The sequence below is a fragment of the Felis catus genome, chromosome B2 (genome assembly GCF_018350175.1).
Source record: "Felis catus isolate Fca126 chromosome B2, F.catus_Fca126_mat1.0, whole genome shotgun sequence".
Lineage (NCBI taxonomy): Eukaryota > Metazoa > Chordata > Mammalia > Carnivora > Felidae > Felis > Felis catus.
In genome coordinates this window covers 5,259,196-5,272,350 of record NC_058372.1, presented here as the reverse complement: position 1 = coordinate 5,272,350, position 13,155 = coordinate 5,259,196, and the positions used below count along the sequence as shown (strand labels likewise).

Below are 13,155 nucleotides of genomic sequence, written 5' to 3'. Positions count from 1 at the left end.
CTGATGATTACCAGAAGGGAGATGGGTGGGGGGAGGAGTGCAACAGATAAAGGGGATTAAGAGTACATTTGTCGTGGTGAGCACCAAGTCATGGACAGATTTGCTGAATCACTATATTGTAAACTAATATAACACTAGGTTAACGATACTGGCATTAAATTTAAAAACTTAAAAAGACTCTACAAATTTTATAAGAACCTGAAGGAAATAAATATATCAGTAAAAAGGAAAGAGAAAGGGAACATGTAACAGAGAGGATCAATAAAGCCAAAAGTTCATTCTTTAAAAATAATAAACCTGAAAAATATTATTTGAGATTCATTGGAGAAGATGTAAGAAAAAACAGGATAAAGAACATTTATGGATGACAAGGGAACACAAGTACAAATAAAGAAAAAACTAAATTATGAACAACCTGATGCTACGGTGTTTAAACAGAGGGAATGGAAAAGCCCTAGAAAAATAAAACTCCTTAAGAAGAAGTTAAAAAACTCTATAGCCCTATAACCATTACAGAAGTTTTTAAGAAGTCTCTACAAAGAACACCTGACCTAGAGGGCTTTACAAAGTCTACTAAACATTCAGGAAAACGAAGTTTGGATCTTACACAGACTTCCAGAGAACAGAAAAGGAAGGAATACTCTCCACCAGATGTCATGAAGCCAGCCCAACCTTGATACCAAAACCAAACAAGGACAGAAGAAAGGAAAATCACAGTACAAGCTCACCCATATACAAAAACGCAAAAGCCCAGGCAGCAACAGATGTAACAAATATTAAACAGAAAAGAAGCTATGCCAAAGTTGGTTTGTCCCAGGAATTAAACTTGATTAAATATTGGCAAATGTAAGATTAATAGAATCACTGTATTAACAGATTAAGGAAGAGAGAACTATTTCAACAGATGCAGAGTTCAATCCATAAGAAGTTAATTCATAACAAAAACTACTAGCAAACTGAAATAGAAGGGGATTACCTTGAGTTGATAAAGGATAGTCACAAAAACCCACAGCAAATATTATACGTGATGAATTTTGAAAGCATTTTCTTCAAGATCACAAACAAGGTAAGCATGTTCAGTATCACCATTTTTAATGTTTATTTATTTTTGAGAAAGAGAGAAACAGCATGAGCAGGGGAGGGTTAGAGAGAGAGGAAGACACAGAATCCGAAGCAGACTCCAGGCTCTGAGCTGTCAGCACGGAGCCTGACGCGGGGCTTGAACCCACGAACGGTGAGATCATGACCTGAGCTGAAGTCAGATGCCTAACCAACTGAGCCACCCAGGTGCCCCACAGTATCACCACTTCTACGGAACTGAAAACATTAGCCAGTGTGATGCACCAGAAAAAGGAAATTTCTAGAGGAAATAAGAAAAGCAAAATGGTGACAAGCTGTAGATGAGGCATTGTGAGTCTACCGTAAATTTGAAAGCATCTCCAGACACATTTAAATTAGTTACTGGATACAAAAGTCAAAATTAGAAAGTCACTTGCATTTCTACACAGCAACAATCAATTAGAAAATAAAACTGGTACCAAAAGTTACCACTTATGGTAGCAAATGAAAAGTCTCTGCAACCAAATCAAATAAAATATGTAAGACCTTGATGACAAAACTTGTGAAACTTTAAAGTCATTAAAGAAGAGTTAAATAAAATATATAACAGATTTATGGATAAGAAGACTCAATATTGCAAAGTTGTAAATTCTCTTCCGATGGAGCTCTAGATTCAATAAAATTCTAATAAAAATTCCAACAAGATTTTTCTTAGAACAGGGCAACTTGCTCCTATCACTTGATTTGAAAGAGCCAAGGCAAAAGAATATGCAAGGTATGTCTGAAGAAAAGGGACAGGCTGAGAGACCAGCCCTACCACATGTCAAGATGTGTTATAAAGTCACTGTAATTTTTCAAAATCAGTATTGCTCACGGACAATTAGACCAATAGAACAAAACAGAAAGCCCAGAAATGGACCCAAATACATCTGGAATTTAATTTATGTCAGAGAGGGCATCACAGACCAGTGAGGAAAGGGGAGGCTATGGATAAGTGCCCGGATCTGGAGACGATCAGTTCTGTCTCCAGAAAGAAAGAAAATCAGATTTTATCTCAGAATATACAAAAAATTAACTCCAGGTAGACGAAAGACAAAGCTTAAAAAATAAAACTATAGGGGCGCCTGGGTGGCGCAGTCGGTTAAGCCTCCGACTTCAGCCAGGTCACGATCTCGCGGTCCGTGAGTTCGAGCCCCGCGTCGGGCTCTGGGCTGATGGCTCAGAGCCTGGAGCCTGTTTCCGATTCTGTGTCTCCCTCTCTCTCTGCCCCTCCCCCGTTCATGCTCTGTCTCTCTCTGTCCCAAAAATAAAAATAAAAAACGTTGAATTTAAAAAAAATAAATAAATAAAACTATAAAAGCTCTTGAAGGCTAAGTAGGAGAATAATCTCACGCCCTCAACTAGGGAAGGATTTCTTAAATAAGACATCATAAGTACAAATTACAAAGGAAAAGACCGATACGTTCAATTGCTATAGGTTAAAATTAAGTTCTGTTTATTGAAACACATAAGTAAAAAGACATGCCGCACACTGTAAAAAGATATTTGTAACAAATAATGATAAACAGACCAAACATTAGGAGCCCTAATATGCAAAGAACACTCAGAAACAAGCAAAAAGGATAAGCAAACCAACAGAAAAATAGGCTAAACACCAAATCAGATTTTCACTTACTATCAAACACGAACAATCAAATATGAAAGAACGTTCAACCTCATTATTAGTCATCTGGGAAATGCAAATTAAAACTTTAATGAGGTACCATTACACACCAAACAGGTTATTTTTGAGTTGGACAGTACCCAGCATTGGAGAAAATGTAAACGTCAAAAGAAAAAAATACATATAACTACCATATAAAACTGCGGAGAGCAGAAATTGGGAAGAGCTTTCTGAAAGTCTGGGCTTGCTTAGGGGAGTTAAACATGCACATGCCCTACGACCCACCAATTCCATGTCTGGTGGTGATTATGAGAGAGGTTCCTCTCTGGTGTATGTACAGAAACGTTCACGGCAACGCTATGTGTGAAGCAAAAACACTCCATATGGCTTACGTATCCATCCACGTGAGAACAGAGTAATTCACCTTCTCTGCCCACGAAATGGATACCACGTAGTGGTGAAAAATGAACGAACTACCGCCAAACACATCCATGTGACTGTATCTCAGAAACAGAAACGTAAACAAAATTTGAGGAATATGTGCTATACGATTCTATTTATCTAAAGTTTAAAACCGTGTACTACTGGGGCGCCTGGGTGGCTCAGTCGGTTAAGCGTCCGACTTCGGCTCAGGTCATGATCTCTCAGCTTGTGGGTTGGAGTTCCGCGTCGGGCTCTGTGCTGACAGCTCGGAGCCCGGATCCTGCTTCGGATTCTGTGTCTCCCTCTCTCTGCCTCTTCCCCATTCATGCTCTGTCTCTGTCTCTCAAATATAAATAAACATTTTTTTTAAAAACTTAAAAAATGTACTATTTTGTATATGGACACATCCCTGTGTTTTAGACTATAGAGAAAAGCAACAAAATGATTAACAGGAAACCCACAGTGGTGGTTACCCCAGTGGGAGAGAAGGTGAGGAGGGAGGGCAAGGAACTTGTAAGATTCCAGTAAGGCTCCATTTCTTAAGCTGAGTGGTAGCTGCACAGGTGTACATCATCTTATTATTTTTTTTTTTATAAATATGCATGTTTAGGGGCACCCGGGGTGGCTCAGTAGGCTGAGCATCCGACTTCAGCTCAGGTCATGATCTCACGGTTCGTGAGTTCGAGCCCTATATCAGGCTCTGTGCTGACAGCTCAGAGCCTGAAGTCTGCTTCGGATTCTGTGTCTCCCTCTCTCTGCCCCTTCCCTGCTCATGCTCTGTCTCACTCTGTCTCTCAATAATAAATAAATGTTAAAAATTTTTAAAAATATACATTTTTACATGGTATAATTCACAAGTTTAAAGAATCTACTCAGACCGTTCTAATCTGGATTTCACCTTTTAGAATTTACAAATACAGACGCCTTCTAGTTACATTGTAGGTTATATTTTCTAGAGGGATAAGACGGGTCAATGCCATTTAGAGAACACATATGTGAGTGTACTTGCTCTTACCAGTGCCGTGCGAGGTAATTAAAATTAAACTCAAACTGGCTCAACACATCTCCTCCTAGGGTACGAGAAAAATATGTACATTTGGTCAGTCAGAGACAATACGGAGCATGCTTCCTTGACACAAATTTGGATAATCCAGGTTATTTATCACATCGTCACACGTTTCTGTTTGTTGTTTCAGATATAGGCATATCTTTAAGAAAAAGGTGATCTTTTATATCTTAGGCAGTGAAACATATGAATTAAGAAAAAATACCCGTATTAAGAGTTTCTCACTTGAAGGAAAGACAAGCCATGAAAGTTCTTTAAAAACCCCATTCACCATCTACTTTGGATATTGGGAGGTAATTTACTATGGGAAAAAATGGAAGATGCCACTTTAAAGCTGAAGTATTAGGTGATATTAGGTAAGGAGTTTCAACCTGATATAAAGTAAAGCTTTTCTAAATTATGACACAAGTCAATGATGAAATGTGATTTTTTTAAATAAAAAAATACACATACACAACGTTTCGGAAATATATTTCTATGTTAAAGTATACCCATACTATGAATTATTAAGATAGCTAGTTAGTATATGTACTGGTAAGATGGGATAAAAAATACATATTTTACTTTAAATATTTGGGTTTTTTTTTTAGTATAAGTTGAATTTTACACACACACACACACACACACACACACACACACACACACAAGAATGAGAAAGAGAAAATGCACCAAGCCTACATGAACTATGCACGTCTTTGCCCAAGGACGCTCCCAAAAGCATTACTTACTATCTAGACACCTGCCTGTTTATCAGACATTTCACAAAGTGACTTAATACCTATTTCATAGAGTATGAAAACTACATTTTTACTCAAGGGAACCACATAGCCAGTTCTAATTCATTACGAAATGGTCTCAGTTAAGGAGAAAGAAGCAAGTTACTAAAATAGGGGAAAAAATACAGAGTTAAGATAGTGACTCCATAGCAAGTGAGATATAACCACTGCAAAAGAAAACTTGGCAAGTGTAAATAGTACCGAAGTCACCAGCCGAATGCGCCTCCGAATAAGAGCCATGAAAATCAACCTGAAAAAGAAAGAGAAACACCCGATGTGTGTGTATGTATACATCACAAACTGTAGCCCAAACCCCTACCCCACAGCCAAACCAGTAGTGGGAAGGTGAATGTCTGTCTAACCGAATGAAATGCTAAGGGTACATATGGATGGGACTCAATTTTCAAAGCAATGTTTCATTTTATTATTTTATTTTACATTAATAAAATCTATTATATTAAAATACTTATTTTATTTGTTCAAAACTACACTGGCCGCTGAGTTGTATACCTGTTGTCTGGTAGTAAATAAAGCTATTGCAAATGTTTGCGCCTCAGAGGATATATACACAGTCTTGACTGAGTCCAAACATAAGCTTCTCACAGAATGGTACTAATGTCAACTGGTGACCAGAAGGGACTTCCAGAAATAAGTCACCAGGTAAGATCGTCATTTTCAGTTTGGGGAATGACGTTTTCATACAGAACATTCAAAAAGATGGGCAAAATGGATGAAGGGGGGAAAGGAGGTACAGGCTTCCAGTTAAACGGATTAATCACGGAAATAAAAGGTACAGCATTGGGACACAGTGATGGTAGTATAGTGGTGTTGTGTGGTGACAGATGGCAGTGACACTTGTGAGCTCGGCATAATGAACTGAGACGTCCAATTGCTATGTTGTACACCTGAAATTAATGTAACAGCCTATCAAGAAAATTTAATAAAAGAAAAAACATGCGGAACCATTACTTTCAAATAGAACTAAGTGGCAGGTCTTCACATCCTTATTAATACACAACATGAATAAAGCATGAAATTTCCCCAATATTGTTTGTGACTAAACAGAACATCCCATTTATCGCCGTTTTCAGTGCACATTAGTGAAAGGCTAATGCCTGTGTGATGAATGTATAGGCAGCAGGAAGATTAAGAGGCATAAATAGTAATGGATGGAAATCTAACAAATCCTGCTTTGGGCAAGAAATCTTGCTTCCAAACAATAGCCAAATTATGGAAAGAGCCCAAATGTTCCTCAACTGATGAACGGATAAAGAAGATGTGGTTTATATACACAATGGAATACTACTCAGCCAAGAGGAAGAATGAAATCCTGCCATTTGCAACAACGTGGATGGAACTGGAGGGCATTAGGCTAAGTGAAAGGAGTCAGAGAAAGACAGGTATCACATGATTTCACTCATGTGGAATTTGAGAAACTTAACAGATGATCACAGGGGAATGGAAGGAAAAATGAGATAAAAACAGAGGGAGGCAAACCATAAGAGACTCTTAAATACAGAGAACAAACTGAGGGTTGATGGGGGTGGGGTGCAGGGGAGAGGGGAAAATGGGTGATGGGTATTGAGGAGGGCACTTGTTGGGATGAGCACTGGGTGTCGTATGTAAGAGATGAACCACTGGGTTTTACTCCTGAAGCCAAGACTACACTGTATGTTAACCTGCTTGAGAATAAATAATAAATAATAAATTATTCTTAAAATAAATAACATGACCTCTGAATAACCTCAAGTTTTCCTCTCCTCTAAAAGGGTGAGTTTTTAATCCTGGGTGGGAAACACTCCCATAGCATCATTAACCCAAAGACAGGTACTCACAGCTGCCATTGTCCTGAGGAACCCTTGCTGGATCCCCAAGCTGTGCCAGCTGACATCGGCCACCATGTGAGAGGTGATTCCCAACAAGAATGCCACCAATTTCTCTGTGTCCTGCCAAGAAGCGAATTAGAGTCCTAGGTGCTTGGGTTGGTCTATAAAAATCCTATTAACAGTTTTAATAAGTATGATTTCCATTACTGAGACTTAAACACTAAAATTAGAGGCAGGTACATTGTAGTTTCCAGTTACAAAAACCACAAAGGACTCTTCAAAATATTTTACGGATTTCAGATTAATTACCCTTGGAGCAAAACAGTGAAGTGACATACCCCAAACATTTTTAAGTGGTTTATTCAGATATTAACTAGCCACATGCTATGTTTGGCATTGAAGGTATGCAGGGGTGGGGGTGGGAGGCAGCCCTCCCAGAGCCTGGCGTGGGGACGGGGGACAAACGGAGTAGATGCAGACATAAGCAAGGGACTCGGCGGGTCTAGAACAGAATTTCTTCTTGGCTTTAGGGCTGTTCCTACCTTCTCCCAAGGAAGAGGATAGTTCTCTCGGATGTAATGAACGCTCGCATTCAGAAATGGGGTCCAGTGAGTGCTCTCAGACACATCATGGAATTGCCCTGATGAAACAAAGGTGTCAGGAGTCTTTCTTTAAAAGCTGGAGATTCCCAATCAAATCTGCCGCCACTGCTGCCCGCTACGACCCTCCTCCTCCTCCCCTCCGAGTCTCTTAGTTTCTTCTGTTGATGTGCAGGGGAAGCCTCTAGAACAGAAGAGCCAGCACAAAGAGAGAGAGAAAGGAGCCTGAACTGGCTCACAGCATCTTGAAATCACCTGGGCTGCCATGGAAGCTGGAAGGGTTTCCAATTCTGTGCTCTAAAGGGAAGGAGAGGAGGGGGTGCCTGGGTGGCTCAGTTGGTTAAGCATCCTACTCTTGATTTCAGCTCGGGTCATGATTGCTCGGTTTGTGAGATCGAGCCCCACATCAGGCTCTGCACTGACAGGATGGAGCCCGCTTGGGATTCTCTCTCCCTGTCTCTCTGCCCCTGCCTCAAAACAAAATAATTTAAAAAAATAATAAAGGGAAGGAGAGAAGGGGTGTGTGGTGTGAGGGGAGGTGCAGTGGGGGGGGGGCGTAGAGGTGTGTGGGGGGGTGTATATGTGCATGTGTGCAATCTCCATCCATCACAGTCCACCCCACCAGCACAAAAGACAACAGTAGATATACTCCAAAGGCTTTCAAGCATTTTAATTTACAACAATTGTTTTATAATGGCACCGGCCCCAAGCATCAGCTGAGTGTCTTAATTCCCTTTATTTCCACAGCGGGGATAAGACAGACGGGACCAAACATCTACTCGAAAACTCCCAAAGCCACACATTCTTCCTGGGGTGTCCAATGTCACGAGGGGCAACTGAAACCAAAACTCCGAGTTTAGGTCCCTCAGTTCAAGTATTTTCACTGTCGCTAAAGTAAAAACAGCCTAACCAGTTTTCGATCATTGGTTTTTGTAAATGATTTTCAGAGACATTGCAACTAAGAAATTTGATTTGTGCTAATGGTTTTCCTAGAGATAAAACTTATAATTCCTATTTTACAGAACTCAGTACAAACCCAAAATTAAGTATAGAGGTAACTGTTTTGACAAACCTCCCCTTAACCAAATTGTCTTTTGTTCCCCTCTGGAATCTGACCAGAAGCAAAAGGAAGCCCACCCAGGGCCTGGGGGTGGGGGTGGCAGCCAGCAGGTACCTGTCCCCACAGCCAAGCTGTGTTACAGGAGTCGGCAGGGTTCCTTCCATTCCTCGCTAAGATGGTCCTCATTGTTGTAGTTACAGGATTTGTTCAGTACTAGGTAAAGTGATGCAACGGAAGTGTAAAAACAAAGCTGTTTCTTTGGCAGCTGAGCATGAGAACATTTGCTTTCGAAAGAGGCCATAAAAGTGAACCCCTAAACACGAAAGAGACAGGTGCTGTGGAAGTAGGTATGTGTGAGACCAAGGGGAAATCTGGAAAATTTCATAAAAGTCTAAGAGGAGTCTGCATCGAATTCCTCATAATTGGCACGTATTTTATAATTTTTTTATTTTTTTATTTTTTGAGAGAGACACAGAGCGCAAGCAGGGGAAGGGCAGAGAGAGAGGGAGACACAGAATCCGAAGCGGGCTCCAGGCTCTGAGCTGTCAGGGCAGAGCCCGACTCGGGGCTCGAACCCATGAACCATGAGATCATGACCTGAGCTGAAGTCATGCTTAACTGACCCAGGCACCCATATTTTATAATTCTAAGCGACCTCACTGATGAATTGGTCTGTGCTGTTTGGGGGAGGGCATCTACCACTGTGGGAAAAATGGAAAATTCAGGAGAGTGGGGACCCCTTTTATACTCTTCTCAAAGCCTGCAGTACTGTGTGTTTAATTGGTCTCTTAAAATGGCACGTAGTTAAGCAAGTTTTCTCAAGTTTAATTGACAAAAAACAAAAATCCTTTTACTTCTTTTTTATGGAAGAGATCAAGGAACTGTTAAATTATCGAGACATTATAGCTCCCTGAACACAGTGTTGGGAAGGGCTAAAGAGGAAATAGGTTTTTTAAAAAAAGCTGTAACAAGCAGGCAAAACAATAGCAAGATTAAGAAAGGATAGTTAACAGACTAAGAAGGAAACAGAAGAAAAAAAAAGAAAAACCCAACCTTCCAAACGTGAGAAATACAAAAGCTTAGTTATCTGGGGTCATGACTCCAGGTGTGGCACTAAACATTCCACTGACCCTACAAGCGTCACTGTATTCAACCAAACATTGGGATAATGGCTATGACTGCAAGATTCCAAAAATGGTTTACGTGATGACCAGTGTACTGGATGTCTTCCATTTGTCCCTCGGATCCACGGTCACCCTTCTCTGCCCCACCCTGTGCCCCTAGGACCTGTTCAATTGGTCTCATTGCCCTCTGGCTTTGCTTGGGTTGGGTTTGGCCAATGGGGAGTGTGGAGAGGAGATCAAAGAGAAGGGAGAGAGAGGGAGATGGGGGTATTCATTTTCCCAGCTCCCCTGCTGTGGGGTCACAGGGACTGGCTGTGTCCACAGCTGAAAGTCTGGCCCCAGCAAGTGGTCCCCCATGCAGCAGCCTGTCCATTAACTGCCCCCTCCCTGCACTATCCTTCCCAGTTCTTTTATATTGTGCCCCTGTCTTTGTAAATGGTCACCTTATAAAACACCCCAAATCACTCCACTGGGGAGCACCTTCCATGCCTGCTGGGGACTCCGACTGACACACCCATAAGCCCAATTTGCTGATAACACCACCTCAGGTCTGCAGAACACTTGACAAAATAATATGCATTAACACCAACAAAAATCCAGTAAAGAGGCAAGAAGGCATTTTTACTACGTTACAGGTGCAGAAACAGACTCAACGCGGCCAAGAGTTTTTGAAAGTCACATGCTAACAGAACAAGAACCCAGACCCTTCAATCTCTTTCAAAATGTTTTCTCTTCCGCCACAAAGCAGTAAAGTAAGGGCGCACAGGATCGTGAAAATTCTCAGAATTTCCGTGCTCGAGTAGGTAGGGTTTGATTACGTGGAAAATGCAGCTAACGCGAACCAAGTCATTGACCAACAATAGTGGAAAATATAATGTGCTGTGTGTTTTAAATCCTAGCCATTCCTACTGCTCAAGTGAAGGCGACATCGTGTGGTCTGTAACACTCCACCTTACCTCTTTCGCAGATGCTGGGGTAAAACGCATCAGGAAACACGGCTCCCGCCTGATACGCGTCCTGGTGTTCAAGCAACAGCTGGGGAGCAGGAAAACGGAGAGATGAGGGGCAAGAGGCAGCAGCCTGGGACAGGCCCCCCAACAACAGGAGGATGGAGGGCAGGCATACATGATAATAAAAACTCACGCGTAATCCAAGACAACGCCCTACAATGGAGAACCTTGGGTTCTGTCCTAGCAAACACAGGCGGATCAAGAAGTAGCAAAAATCACTTATTTGCTCCGTTCACCCAACAGAGCGGGATTTCCCCAAGGCTAGTTCGCCAACTGCTTTGTAGAACGATTTTCAATGATCCGGTGAAAAATCAGTGAAAGAGAGGCATACAGACATACATACGTGTACATAAAATACGCACAGACACACAATATACGCACATATACATTTACACAGTTGACCCTTGAACACAGACTCGGACTGTGCAGATCCACTTATATGCAGATTCTTCTCACTAAATGTAGTAGAGTACTCTAAGTGTATTTTCTTTAACGTATTTTCTCATTGATGGTCTCTTTACCTTGCTTTATTAGAATACGGTATATAATACATATACAAAATAAGTGTTAATTGACTCATCAGTAAGGCTTCTGATCAACAGTAGGCTATTAGTAGTTAAGTTTTTGGGGCGTCAAAGTTATATTTGGATATTCAACTGCCTGGGGGATTGCCCCCACCCTGCCCCCGCAGCCCCTGTGTTGTTCAAGGGTCGACTACGTACACACAAGTTTATAGCTGCTACCTGTGCTTTAGAGTAAGGTTAGGTCTTTTGCGCTTGGGGAGGGAGGGGTCTTCCTTGGGTGACTGGCTCACTCCATTCCATTCTGACCCCCTTCAGGGGGCCCCAGATGTCTCTAGAGGCTAGAAAGCAAAGACCACATTTCCCAGACTCCATGGTGGAACCCCCTCTCCCCCCCCCCCCCCCCCGCTTCTTCAGCTAGCAGGAAAGTGCCTGGTTTTGCAGCAGAGGTCGGAGGGGCCCAGGTGTTCACAGGTTGAGTACAGAGCACCTATTTTGCTAGTAATGAACATGGCTGAGGTGACAAGGTCCTGGAGCCAACAGTCCAGAAGGCGGCTTCTTACTCTCCAGACTGTGTAGGAGGCAGTTGGATCTGGATGTAGCAACTGGGGCCGTGGCTGTTTGACTAGGCACAGGTGACCCTGGCAGACCAGTTCCGGGTGTCGTTCTGGGAGCTCTTCCTGGATGCTCAGCCCAGAACCTGCTCTTCGAGCGCTCACACGTCGTCAGCACCGAGTTCCCCAATCCTGGGCATTGAGCCCCTCTCAGCAGAAGCTAGCCAGAGGGGCTTCTGTGATCTGCAGATGAACTCTGATGGCCAAAATGGGCAAAGTAAAAGCTTGGCAACCTAAACTTCTTAATTTCTCCGTAAGAACTCACTAATCCCCATCACCACCACGATGTTTGGCTCAGAGATGCACGTTTGATGAAAGCTAGCTCAGTTAGAGCCCTCGCCGAGACTCCTCATCTCGAGCCAAGGGGAGGACACCCTCTTCCCTTTGGGGATTTTCAGCTTGAAGGCTGAGTTCTGGATGGCCTGTGTCCCCCACGGGGAGAGAGACCGCCACTTGACCTGTGGGTGGAGCTCTGCTCCAGGGCTGTAAGTTACGTGGGCCCCTAAAGTCTCCTTGTTCTCTAAAGGTAGCTCGGGTTGGACTTTTGTCACTGCAAAATAATAGTTACCTTTATTGAATATTTACCTTGTCAGCCACTGTCCTAGTTAGTTCACATGATAAAGACTCTAGGTGAGGGAGAGCCTGTTACTTAACATTAAAACAGAATTCTGAAGTAAGTCTCGAAAAGTAAATGTGTCAGCAAAATAGGACACTGCCGGCGGGGTGGGGGGAAATGTGGGGAAGGATGCGTCCTTCAGACGTAAAAATGTATTTTTAAGCTACAGAAATAAAAGTAGTAGGATCCTGGCGTCGAAAGAGATCAGAGAGAGTCAAGAAACAGACTCAAGCATACAAAACATACAGTGAAGAGGAAAGGGGGGGCGTAACCAACAAATGGTGTCGTCGCAACCCTGTGGCATGAGGGTTCCAGCGTGGCATAACAAGAGACAAATACGAGGTGACTTAAAGAGTTGAAGGCAAAACAAGAAGCCACAAAATTAGGACCAAACTTAAGGAAATAATCGCGCAACCTCAGAGCGGGAATGATTTTTCTAAGCAAAGCATACAGGCAAAATCCATAAAAGAACAGAACGGTGCACTTAAGTACCCCAACATGTAAGCATTTTGCATGGTAAAAAGCACCAGAAGCAAATTTAAGAGAAAAATAACCACAAGAATCATTTGATACATGACGGGGGCTCATATATTTAATAAGTCATTTTTCCACATCAAGATAAATATCCTAATTGAAAAACAAGATATAAATGATTCACATAAGTACTAGAAATAGTCGGTAAGCACTTGAAAGTATATTTAACCTCATTCTTAATTCACTAAAATGCCAATTAAATCTCTAACAAAATACCATTTTTCACCTACCAAATTAGCAAAAATGAAAAAAAAAAAAAAAAAA

General features: G+C 42.0%; 1 protein-coding gene across 1 annotated transcript in view; it reads right to left on the bottom strand.

The window, feature by feature from the left end:
* Positions 1-13,155, bottom strand: part of GPLD1 (glycosylphosphatidylinositol specific phospholipase D1) — a 68,670-nt gene that overhangs the window by 38,201 nt on the left and 17,314 nt on the right. The window contains 5 exon segments of the mRNA XM_019830144.3: positions 4,161-4,215; positions 5,189-5,237; positions 6,823-6,933; positions 7,356-7,453; positions 10,553-10,631. Of these exon segments, the coding sequence (XP_019685703.2) occupies positions 4,161-4,215; positions 5,189-5,237; positions 6,823-6,933; positions 7,356-7,453; positions 10,553-10,631 (392 nt within the window).